This window comes from Thamnophis sirtalis, unplaced genomic scaffold (assembly GCF_051295495.1).
Source record: "Thamnophis sirtalis isolate CommonGarterSnake01/CBP01778 unplaced genomic scaffold, rThaSir2_p1.2 scaffold_10, whole genome shotgun sequence".
NCBI lineage: Eukaryota > Metazoa > Chordata > Lepidosauria > Squamata > Natricidae > Thamnophis > Thamnophis sirtalis.
Genome location: NW_028261390.1, coordinates 71,499,328 through 71,511,879, shown reverse-complemented (window position 1 = coordinate 71,511,879; position 12,552 = coordinate 71,499,328). Strand labels below are relative to the sequence as shown.

General features: G+C 44.1%; 1 protein-coding gene across 1 annotated transcript in view; it reads left to right on the top strand.

The window, feature by feature from the left end:
• Window positions 1–12,552, top strand: part of ANAPC4 (anaphase promoting complex subunit 4) — a 39,504-nt gene that overhangs the window by 8,859 nt on the left and 18,093 nt on the right. Inside the window, exons 8-17 of the mRNA XM_087724887.1 lie at window positions 1,256–1,340; window positions 1,765–1,875; window positions 2,829–2,912; window positions 3,942–4,028; window positions 6,444–6,508; window positions 6,623–6,665; window positions 8,369–8,445; window positions 9,865–9,965; window positions 10,841–10,892; window positions 11,387–11,442. Of these exons, the coding sequence (XP_087581013.1) occupies window positions 1,256–1,340; window positions 1,765–1,875; window positions 2,829–2,912; window positions 3,942–4,028; window positions 6,444–6,508; window positions 6,623–6,665; window positions 8,369–8,445; window positions 9,865–9,965; window positions 10,841–10,892; window positions 11,387–11,442 (761 nt within the window). The remainder of the gene's footprint in view (window positions 1–1,255; window positions 1,341–1,764; window positions 1,876–2,828; window positions 2,913–3,941; window positions 4,029–6,443; window positions 6,509–6,622; window positions 6,666–8,368; window positions 8,446–9,864; window positions 9,966–10,840; window positions 10,893–11,386; window positions 11,443–12,552) is intronic.

Here is a 12,552-nt window from a genome sequence, read left to right as displayed (position 1 = left end):
ATTAAATTTATATGCCGCCCTTTTGAGGACTACCTGTATACATATCCAAGCGATGGCCAACACTGATTATTTTTCTAACCTGACTACATCCATTACTTTGTTTCCTTCTCTCTCTCTCTCTCTCTCTGTCTTTCTTTCTTTCTCTCCTCTCCCTGTCTCTCTCTGCCTCTCTCTTTCTTTCTCTCTCTTTCTCTCCTCTGCCTCTCTTTCTCTGTCTCTATGCCTCTCTCTTTCTCTTTCTCTCTCTTTCTCTCCTCTCTGTCTCTCTCTCTGTTTCTCTCTGTCTTTCTCTCCTCTCCCTGTCTCCCTCTATCTCTCTTTCTCTGTCTCTATGCCTCTTTCTTTCTCTTTCTCTCTCTCCTGTCTTGTCTCTCTCTCTTTCTCTCTGTCTTTCTCTCCTCTGTCTCACTCTCTCTTTCTCTCCTCTGCCTCTCTTTCTCTGTCTCTCTGCCTCTCGCTTTCTCTCTCTCTCTCTCGCTCTCTCCTCTCCGTCTCTCTCTGCCTCTCTTTGTCTCTCTGCTTCTCTCTTTCTCTCTCTCTCTCCTCTGTCTGTCTTTCTCTGTCTCTCTGCCTCTCTCTTTCTCTTTCTCTCTCTCTCCTCTGTCTCTCTCTGTTTCTCTCTGTCTTTCTCTCCTCTGCCTCACTCTCTCTTTCTCTCCTCTCCCTGTCTCTCTCTGCTTCTCTCTCTCTGTCTCGCTGCCTCTCTCTCTTTCTCTTTCTCTCTCTTTCTCTCCTCTGCCTCTTTCTCTGTCTCTCTCTCTCCTCTCCCTGTCTCTCTCTGCCTCTCTCTCTCTCTCCTCTCTGTCTCTCTCTGCCTCTCTCTGTCTCTCTGCTTCTCTCTCTCCTCTCCGCCTCTCTCTGCCTCTCTCTTTCTCTCTGCCTCTCTCTTTCTCTGCCTCTCTCTTTCTCTCTGCCTCTCTCTTTCTCTCTCTCGCCTCTCTCTGCCTCTCTTTCTTTCTCTCTCCTCTCTATGTCTGTCTTTCTCTGTCTCTCTGCCTCTCTCTTTCTCTCTGCCTCTCTTTCTCTCTCTCTCCTCTCTCTGCCTCTCTTTCTCTGTCTCTCTGCCTCTCTCTTTCTCTCTCTTTCTCTCCTCTCTGTCTCTCTTTCTCTGTCTTTCTCTCCTCTGTCTCACTCACTCTTTCTCTCCTCTCTGTCTCTCTCTCTCTCTCTGTCTTTCTCTCCTCTGTCTGTTTCTCTCTTCCTTTCCTCTGCCTCTCTCTCTCTCTGTGACTCTCTTTTTATCTTTTCTCTGTAGGCTTAATGCCCTGGTTCTTGGAGGCATTGATGGGTTCATTGAGATCTATGCTTACGGAATGTACAAGATTGCAAGCATAACAGGGGTATGTAGTGCCTTTCGCTGTCACAATTGTTCAGTAAAAATGTTCTTCCCTTCAGGGCCGCCAGAGGTGCTTTTCCAAAAGGCCACTGGTCTTTCTTGTGTTTTTTTCCCCCCTTGAAAACATTTCGCTTCTCATCCGAGAAGCTTCTTCAGTTCTTCAGAAAAGAAGGGCCGTTCTTCTGAACTGAAGAAGCTTCTTGTTTAAGAAGGGAAACGTTTTTAAGGAAACTATTTTGGAGTTCTAATGAACTTCTGAACTGAAGAAGCTTCTCGGACGAGAAGCGAAACATTTTTCGGGGAGGGCTTATTTCAGTCCATGCGCTCAAAAGCCCGATTGGGCTTATCATCCGGGGAGGCCTTATTTTCGGAGAAACAGGGTGTTAAAGAAAACGTGGTTTGTGATTTTTGCCATCTGATCGTTCCAGGTGACAGGTTCCTGCCTTGCGCTGTGCTTATCCAGCGACCTGAAGTCACTTTCGGTTGTGACAGAAGTAGACGATTGTCCCGACTCCGATCCCGAAATAACCTACTTCCAAGTGAGTGGAAGATAAACAGCCATTCAATGGTTTTCGTGCGCCGTTTTCTTCTGTGGGGCGTCAAGAACTTTCCCAGGTCTTATTTAGATAAGAGCCTCACAAGCTAACTTTGGTGCGGTGGGCTAGAGGTGGAGCTCTCGCCTCGCATTCAGGAGATTGTGAGTTCAATCCTAGGTAGAGGCCGATATTTTCTCTCTCTGGGCACAGTGGGAATATATCTGCGGAATACTCCACATTGGCGACAGGGAAAGGCATCCGGCCAGGAAACACTCAGCTCCATTCAGTTGTCCAGACTCCACCCCCCCCCTGCAAGGGATTATGGGGTCATTAAAAGAAGGCGATCACATGCTAACTTTGGAATATATTCTACCAATGTCTTCCGGGAATTAACCGGCAGCATATAATTATTTTGCTTTGCTTCCTTCCAATCTGGTCCTACGTTTATTTGTAAATAAAGGGAGACTAGTATAGATCTATTTCAAGCTATTTAGCTCTCATCAGCTAGCCATACCCTTACTGGGATTCGAACCTGTGCTGTATTACATCTTAGGCAGATGTGTTAACCACTAAGCCCTTTATTTATTTATCAGCACAAATACAACACAAATGTAACAAAGGCAACAGTAAAAATATTGGGTTTCTGTCTGGATGGTCTCTTGTGACGAGCCGATAGACAGAGAATGGAAGCAGTAAAACTTCCTCCCATATTTGGGCATACCAGGGGTTGTGACTCTAAAATACAATATAAGATTGATATATACAGGTATGATGACATAACAATGTTAACGTGATGATCGTAAGATGTTATAGCGGGGAAAAAGCAATAAAAATCTGCTTTTATTTTTATCTGCTTTTATTTATTTTATTTTTATTCTACAACGTTGTACTCGGTTCTGCAGCTAGCAGAGGGAAAGGAAATATTATCTGATCACTAAATTGGTTCTCTGGTTTAGATGGATACCAGTCTGCTCTCAACCTATTTACCAGAAGTGACTCGAATGGCCCGAAAATTTACACACATTTCAACTCTCCTGCAGGTAGGGCAATCAAATATCCACCTTTTTTTACAAAACAGGTTTATTTATATATTTTCCTTCACGTACATTAATATTTTATGAACAGCATATTGTCTGGGTGCATTTGCTTAACATAATAAAGATAAAAGTTCCCCTCGCATATATGTGCTAGTCGTTTCCGACTCTAGGGGGCAGTGCTCATCTCCGTTTCAAAGCCAAAGAGCCAGCGCTGTCTGAAGACGTCTCCGTTATCATGTGGCCGGCATGACTCAACGCCAAAAGCGCACGGAACGCTGTTCCCTTCCCACCAAAGGTGGTTCCTATTTTTCTATTTGCATTGTTTTACGTGCTTTTGAACTGCTAGGTTGGCAGAAGCTGGGACAATTCACGGGAGCTCATTCCGTTACACGGCGCTAGGGATTTGAACCGCTGAAGTGCTGATCTTTCTGATCGACAAGCTCAGCGTCTTAGCCACTATATTATAATTATTTTAAGGGACACGATGGCTCAGGGGCTAAGATGCTGAGCTTGTCGATAAGAAAGGTCAGCGGTTCGAATCCCTAGCACCACGTAACGGAATGAGCTCCTGTTACTTGTCCCAGCTTCTACCCACCTAGCAGTTCGAAAGCACGTAAAACAATGCAAGTAGAAAAATAGGAACCACCTTTGGTGGGAAGGGAACAGCGTTCCATGCTCCTTCGGCGTTGAGTCATGCCGGCCATATGACCACGGAGACGTTTTCGGACAGTGCTGGCTCATCGGCTTTGAAACAGAGATGAGCACCGCCCCCTGGAGTCGGGAACGACTAGCGCATATGCGTGAGGGAAACCTTTACCTTATGATTATTTTGATATGATAAGGCCGATCCTAAGAGGGGAGTTAAATGTAATTGGTAATTCTTTTACCCTGTTAAAGCAATTGCTGTTTTGTTTCTTGCTTGAAAACTGAACATCAGGCTAAAACAGAATGCGATTATAAGGAAATGTACAATTTATGCCTTTCCCCTTAATATTTGATGATTTCCCCCCCCCCCCCTCTGTTTGCAAACAGTACATAAAGCTTTCGCTGACCTGCATGTGTGAAGCTTGGGAAGAAATATTGTTGCAGATGGATTCGCGACTAACCAAGTTTGTGCAGGTATTCCCAAAATGATTCTCTCCACTTATTCACACTTTTTAACACTAGGCCTACGGCCACAATTGAGCCTCAACACTTTTGTCGCTAAGCGAAACATTGGATAAGTGGATTTTGCCCCATTTTACAACTTTCCTCGCCGCCGTCGTTAAGTGAATCGCTGCCGTTGTTAAAAAAAAAAGAAACATGGTTGTTAAGTTAAATCTGGTTTTTCCATTGTCAAGAAGGTTGCAAAAGTGGATCGTGTGACCCCTGGGACACTGTAACTGTCATAAATGTGAGTCAGTTGCCAAGAGTCAGAATTTTTGATCATCTTACCATGGTCGTAAGTGTGAAAAACGGCCCTAGGTCACTTTTTTTTAAAGGGCCGTGGTAACTTTGAATGGTAGTCCTCAATTTACAACAGGTCACTTTTTCGAAGTTACAACGGCCCTGGAAAAAATAAGGGGGGGGGACAGGATCGTCTTCCCACACTTATGAACATGGTCATGTGATCAAAATTCAGATGCTTATCAACCGACTCATACCGTATTTTTCGGTGTATAAGACGCACCTTTTTTCCTCAAAAAAGAGGTTGAAAATCTAGGTGCGTCTTATACACCGAATACAACATTTTGCCTCCCGAAGCCCCGCCCCCTTCACCAAAATGTCGGTGCATACCCTCATGGAGGCTTTCAGAGAGCTCCTGGGATCTGGGGAGGGCAGAAATGAGTGAAAAACGGGTGTTTTTGCCCCCCCCCCCCAGCCCCCAGCAGCACTCTATAAGCCTCCATAAGGCTATGCATGCAATTTTCTTAACAAAAAAAGGGCCCGTTTTCATAAAAAACGGGCTGTTTTTTGCTCGTTTTTGCCCACCACATCCCCCGGGAGCATTCTGCAAGCCCCTCCAAGGCTATTCATGCCTATTTTTGGAACAAAAATGTGCCCGTTTTCGTGAAAAATGGGCCGGTTTTGGGAGCTTTGCAGAGTGGAAAAACTTTTTTTTCCCCTTTTGGAAAACTCTTTAACTGATTGATGAGAATTAGATTGATCAAGTGCTCTGCCAGCAGAAACCCCTACCTATCTACTGTATTTCTCTCTCTCTCTCTCTATTTCTCTCTCTCTCTATTCCTTTATCTACCTTCGTAACTACTCTCTCTCTCCCTACCTATCTACTGTATTTCTCTCTCTCTCTCTCTATTTCTCTCTCTCTCTATTCCTTTATCTACCTTCGTAACTACTCTCTCTCTCCCTACCTATCTACTGTATTTCTCTCTCTCTATTTCTCTCTCTCTCTATTCCTTTATCTACCTTCGTAACTACTCTCTCTCTCCCTACCTATTTACTGTATTTCTCTCTCTCTCTCTATTTCTCTCTCTCTCTATTCCTTTATCTACCTTCGTAACTACTCTCTCTCTCCCTACCTATCTACTGTATTTCTCTCTCTCTCTCTCTATTTCTCTCTCTCTATTCCTTTATCTACCTTCGTAACTACTCTCTCTCTCCCTACCTATCTACTGTATTTCTCTCTCTCTCTCTATTTCTCTCTCTCTCTATTCCTTTATCTACCTTCGTAACTACTCTCTCTCTCCCTACCTATCTACTGTATTTCTCTCTCTCTCTTTATTTCTCTCTCTATCCCTTTATCTACCTTCGTAACTACTCTCTCTCTCCCTACCTATCTACTGTATTTCTCTCTCTCTCTTTATTTCTCTCTCTATCCCTTTATCTACCTTCGTAACTACTCTCTCTCTCCCTACCTATCTACTGTATTTCTCTCTCTCTCTTTATTTCTCTCTCTATCCCTTTATCTACCTTCGTAACTACTCTCTCTCTCTTCCTACCTATCTACTGTATTTCTCTCTATTTCTCTCTCTCTCTATCCCTTTATCTACCTACCTAACTACTCTCTCTCCCTCCCTCCCTACCTACTGTATTTCTCTCTCTTTCTATTTCTCTCTATCCCTCTACCTACCTATCTACCGACACACTGTCTCTCTCTCTCTTTCTTTCTTTCTCTCTCTTTCTCTCCCTCTCTCTCCCTCTATCTACCCACCTATTTTTTTAAAAAAAATTCACCTCTTCAAAAATCTTGGTGCGTCTTATACTCTGAAAAATACGGTATTTATGACGGTCACAGTATCTGGATCGAAGTCAACTCATTTGTTTTATAGCCATGATGGCGAAACTATAGCACGCATGTCACGGGTGGCACACAGAGCCATATCTGCCGGCACATGAGCCGTCAGCTCCAGCACGCATGCACGGGGCCAGCCAGCTGGAAAGTAATATAAATAAAATAAATAAAACATGGGGGGAAAAATATGGTTTGCGGTTGTGTTGGTTGACAAACAGTTCGTGGATTCAAGGAGAGGTTTGAAATGCCAGGGGATAACAATCTCCATTTCCCCCCCCGCATTATGATTATTATATTTTAAGGAGAAGAATACGACCACGTCTGTTCAAGATGAATTTATGGAGTTACTTTTGTGGGGCAAAGCAAGGTAAGTATTCCCACCTCATCCACGTTTGATCCTTTTTCCAGGAGGAAAAATAAAAATAAAATTGTGTTCTTTCTTTTTTTCCTTTTTCCCTTCTTCTCCTCCTCCTCCAAAAAGTGTTGAACTTCAGGCTCTGCTAATGAACCAGCTCACCGTCAAGGTAGGCCGGCTTATACGGTATGAAATTCTTGTGTGTGTGTGTGTGTGTTTTTAAAATACTTCGTACATTTTCATTTAACGTACACAAGTGCTTTGGGCACAGTGAGAATATATCTGCTGAATATAACTCCGTATTGGCGACGGGGTAAGGCATCCGGCCAGTAAAACACTCCTCTAGCTCCATTCCACTTGCCCAGACTCCACCCTGCAAGGGATTATGGGGTCGTTAAATTAAAATGATGATACATAAGAGCTTTGTGAACAGTGTATGGCCTGGGTCATTATTACTGTTTACATAATAATGTTTTCCCAGCTCCTAATTTCTACTTGGGTGGCTGAGTGGCTAAGACACTGAGCTTGTCGGTCAGAAAGGTCGGCAGTTCGAATCCCTAGCGCCGCGTAACGGTGTGAGCTCCCATGACTTGTCCCAGCTTCTGCCAACTTAGCAGTTCGAAAGCACGTAAAAAAATGCAAGTAGAAAAACAGGAGCCACCTTTGGTGGGAAGGGAACAGCGTTCCGTGCGCCTTTGGCATTGAGTCATGCCGGCCACATGACCACGGAGACGTCTTCGGACAGCGCTGGCTCTTCGGCTTTGAAACAGGGATGAGCACCGCCCTCTAGAGTCGGGAATGACTAGGACATATGTGCGAGGGGAACCTTTACGTTTACCTTTTAATTTCTACTTCTATTATGCCACTGTTCATAAAACAAATCCCACATTTGAAAGCATTCTGTATATCTTCCTTCTCTTTTATCTTTAATATGACTCTATCCATTTCTGAGCAATCTAATATTTTTGTAAGTTACGTTCTTATTCTTTCGCTGTTTCTTCCTTTTTCCAATACTGTGCAAATAAAATTCTTGCTTCCGTCAAAAAAATGCAATATTAAATACAGATTCCGCTTATTATATTTTCTGGGTACTATACCTGTTCTGACCCCCTCCTCCGTCCAGTAACGAATGCCGAGACACGCTTAAATGGAATGTCCTTTAATAACAAGACCAGAATCTCAGTGGCTGAAAGCCAAGCAAACAAACAGATAAGGACCTTGGCAGCAATCCAGCCTCCCAAGTTATTTACATCAGTTCTCAATGCGTTGACTTTTGCGAGAGGCCCGTGTGCACCAGCAGTCTTTTTTATAGTCTGGAGAGGAGCCTAATGACCACCAGCTGAGCACAATTACCTCCTGTAATTGCGTAATTGTTCCTGACGCCTCGTAGCTCTTTGATGGCGTGCATCCAGGAACAACTCACTGCTGGCTTCTGGATCACTCTCCCTTATCTCCTCCCCACTGGTCCAAGGCTCAGGTGCCTCCTGGTGGCCAACCAGTCTCTCTGCGCCCTGCTCGGAGTCGGAACCCTGTCCAGGGTCCTCCACATCCTCCAGAGCCGACTCATAGGGCCCCTCGCTGTCGGAGTCTGGTGACAGCTCCAACGGCTTCTACTGGGCCACAACACTACCTAACAGAAATATTTCTGGTTTACAAATCTATACGTAGCTTTTTAACATTTTTTTTTCTAACCCTGTGTGCATTTTTAGCCAATAATTCTTTGCCTTCACACATGTCCACTACATGTGATAGTGTCTGATTGCATTTCCAGCATACGGCGGACATGGTTTTAAACACCTTTGCTGGAAATTCTTGTGGTTTGTGTTGGTTTGTCCCGCTTGACCAAGGATGCCATTTCTTCCCCTTAAACAGGGTTTAAAAAAGCTTGGACAATCGATGGAATCTTCCTACTCCAGCATCCAGAAACTTGTGATAAGTCACCTGCAGAGGTAAAATTCATCAGGCACATATTCTTAGATACGTTGGTGATGTTTCTTAACTCAGAGGCCTCTCAAAATTATTATTGCTCTGTTCTCAATTGTAGCTCTAAACCAGGGTTTTGCAATCTTGGCAACTTTTAAGACTTGTGGTCTGGCTGGGGAATTCTGGGAGTTGTAGTCCGCAGGTCTTAAAGTAGCCAAGATTGGGAAGACCCTTCTCTAAACCCCGACATCACTTAAAGTTAATGTTCTTGTGTGGGTCGCTTCCTTCTGTTAGAAAGAGGAATAAAGATGTGAACTCTGCAGCTGGACGAGGGATTCCTTGATCGGGTAGAATTTTTGATAGCAATAGCAGTTAGACTTATATACCGCTTCATAGGGCTTTCAGCCCTCTCTAAGCAGTTTACAGAGTCAGCATATCGCCCCCAACAGTCTGGGTCCTCATTTCACCCACCTCGGAAGGATGGAAGGCTGAGTCAACCTTGAGCCGGTGAGATTAGAACCGCTGAACTGCAGATAACAGTCAGCTGAAGTGGCCTGAAGTACTGCACTCTAACCACTGCGCCACCTCGGCTCTTCTTGATGAGTAATGATTTGTTTCAAAAATTACACTCCATCAGAGGGAAACCTAAAGGAAGGAGGGAGGGAGGGAAGAAGAGGAGAGGGAAGGAAAGGAGATGAAAAGAAAAAGGGAGGGAAGGAAGGAAGGAAAAGAGAGGAGGGGACAGCAGAGAGGAAAGGAGAGGGGGAGGGAAAGGAAAAGTGGAAGAAGGAAGGAAGGAAAAGAGAGGAGGGGGAAGGAGGACAGAAGGAAGGAAATGGGAGAGGAGAGGAGGGAAGAGGAACAGAAGGGAAAAAAGTGGAAGAAGGAAGGAGAGAGGAGAGGAAGAAGGGAAGGGAAAGGAAATGAGAAGAGAAAGAAAAAAAGAGAAAAAGGAAGTAAGAAAAAGGGAGAGAGGAAGGAAGGAAGGAAGGAAAAGAAAGGACCCCATAAACCTATTTCCATTTTGGTTTGTTTTTATTGGTCTGGCAGGCAAAGAGCCCCCCCCCCCGCTCCCCGCCCCCCCAAAAATCCACAACTTGTTTGGTTCTTGGCTCCCCCCCTCCCCTTTTCGGCTCACTTTAGAGCCGAGGTGGCGCAGTGGTTAAATGCAGCACTGCAGGCTACTTCAGCTGACTGCAGTTCTGCAGTTCGGCTGTTCAAATCTCACCGGCTCAGGGTTGACTCAGCCTTCCATCCTTCTGAGGTGGGTAAAATGAGGACCCGGATTGTTGTTGGGGGCAATATGCTGACTCTGTAAACCGCTTAGAGAGGGCTGAAAGCCCTAGGAAGCGGTATATAAGTCTAATTGCTATTGCTTTCGGTACCCCCGACAGGGCGATTTTTCTCCCAATCTTTTTAATGGGTTTCCCCCGTTGCTTTGATAGTGGGTCGGAGGCCTTGCTCTACCACCTGAGCGAGCTGAAAGGCATGGCTTTGTGGAAGCAGAAGTACGAATCTCTCGGCTTGGATGCCTCCGGAATAGAAGGTACGAGAACGTCTCACCGATTTCGAGGTTGAGGTCGCGTTCACCCGGCCCTCCATCGCGATTATTCTTTCTTTTATCATTTATTCAAGGGTGAAAAAAGCCAGGTTCTACATTTAGGCAAGAAAAACGAAATGCGCAGGTACAGGATAGGTGGTCCCTTGCTCGATAGTAGTAACCGGGAGAGGGATCTTGGAGTCCTAGTGGACAACCATTTAAATAGGAGACAGCCGTGGGCAGCAGCTGCCAAAAAAGCCAACACAGTTCTAGGCTGCATCAACAGAGGGATGGAATCAAGATCACGTGAAGGGTTAATACCACTTTATAAGGCCTTGGTAAAAGCCACACTTGGAATATTTGCATCCAGTTTTGGTCGCCACAATGTAGAAAAGATGTGGAGACTCTAGAAAGAGTGCAGAGAAGAGCAATCAAGAGGATTAGGGGACTGGAGGCTAAAACATGAAGAACGGTTGCAGGAACTGGGTAGGTCTAGTTTAATGAAAAGAGGACTAGGGGAGACATGATAGCATCTTCCAATATCTCAGGGGTTGCCACAAAGAAGAGGGAGTCAAGCTATTCTCCAAGGCACCTGAGGGCAGGACAAGAAGCAATGGGTGGAAACTAATCAAGGAGAGAAGCAACTTAGAACTAAGGAGAAATTTCCTGACAGTGAGAAGAATTAATCAGTGGAACAACTTGCCTCCAGAAGTTGTGATGCTCCAACACTTTTTTTAAAGAAGATGTTGGATAACCATTTGTCTGAAAGTGGTGTAGGGTTTCCTGCCTGAGCAGGGGGTTGGACTAGAAGACCTCCAAGGTCCCTTCCAACTCTTACTCTATTCTATTCTGTTTCTATTCTGTTTCCTATTTATTTGCAGAGGCAATTACTGCAGTCGGTTCCTTCATTCTGAAAGCGAACGAGCTGCTCCAGTAAGTAATTGAAATTATTTGCAAAAACCCTTCGTTCAGTTCCGGGTAGTTTTCGGCATCAGAACAGTTCTGTTTCGTGGCCACTCAAAGCTGCAACGGCGCAATGAACAGTGTGACTTACGGTACATTGTTCACAATTATGGCTTCTGCAACCTCCCCAGGGTCCCGTGATCAGAATTCAGACGCTTGGGAATTGTCTCACACTTATGACGGTCACAATGTCCTGGGGTCACGTGCGACCTTCTGATGAGTCAACGGGGAAGCCAGATTCCCTTAAAAACCGGGTTACTAACTGACCAGCGGCCGTGATTCACTTAACAACTGCAGCAAGGGTGGTTGCAAAACGGGCAACGTTCCTTTAACAAACGTCTTAAAATGTGTGCTCTGTTGTTGTAACTTGGGGACTAATAAATGATTGGCCCAAACCAAACTCAGTTTCCCTTGAGGAATACCACTTCAGAGAATCATTTCTCTTTTCTCTCTTTCCCCCCCAGAGTTATAGACAGCAGCATGAAAAACTTCAAAGCTTTCTTCCGTTGGCTTTATGTAGGTAAGAAAAATGGTCCCAATTCTAAACATTTCTCTCCCCCTCCCCTCCCTAACTTTCTCTCAAGCTGGTTGGACTCTTAAAAAAGCTGGTTTCACAAAGTTGGGTCTGTGGAAATGCCATCCCCAAGAAAAACATGAACTGGGATCTGAAAGAGACACCTATAACAATAGAAAAAGAAAGGAAGGGAAGAAGGAAGGAAAGGAGGAAGGAAGTAGAGAATGGAGGGACGAAGGAAAGGAGTGGAGGGTAGAAGAGAGAGGAAGAGATGGAGAGAAAGTAGGAGAAGAAGAAGTGTGGTGGAGAGGTAAGGGAAGAAGAAAGAGGCAAGGGAAGGTGGGTAGAATGGAGAGAAAGAGAAGGAGAGGAGGGAGGAAGAGAAAGAAAGAGTAGGAGAGAAGGTAGGAAGAAGAAAAAGGGTAGGAGTAGGGAAGAGGTAAGGGAAGGAGGAAGGGGATGGAGACGAGGAAGGAAGAAAGTATTGAATTTTGAATTTGAATTTTATTATTTATATGTAGAGAAGGAAGGGAGGGAGAAAAGAAAAGAAAGAGAAAACAAGGTGGTGTCTTAGCAGGTGCGAAGGATGGTAAACAAAGCATTTTAAACTATACCTTATAACCTTCCAAATGGAATAATAATAATATGAGAATGGCAAAGAAAAAGAATTTATTATGTGAATCTATATCTATAATCTGTATGTAAGAGAACAAATGACAGTAAAAATATAAAGCATAATATAGGTAAATAATATTTGGTCATAAGTAGCTAAGTTTAAATAAATAAAGAAACGTACATACAAAATGGATAACGAATAAGGAGATTGCGAATGAAAAGATAGAAATGTACAGAAGGGAAAACACTAACTGCAAAGAAACCGATTCGGAACTGCGGTATGATATACGATGGAACTTCTTGTTCCTATGTTGTTTTTATAAATTTTATTTCTCATATATACATTCACAATTATATAATCTCATAACTGTTGTTAATAATATGTATTTATAATAATTTTTCTCCCCTACAATTGACGAAATAATTGAGATTGCTTTCTTACCATCCCATACACCCATCTTATTTTACAACAGTCCTACTTCTTCTTCCTTCTCTCCTTCC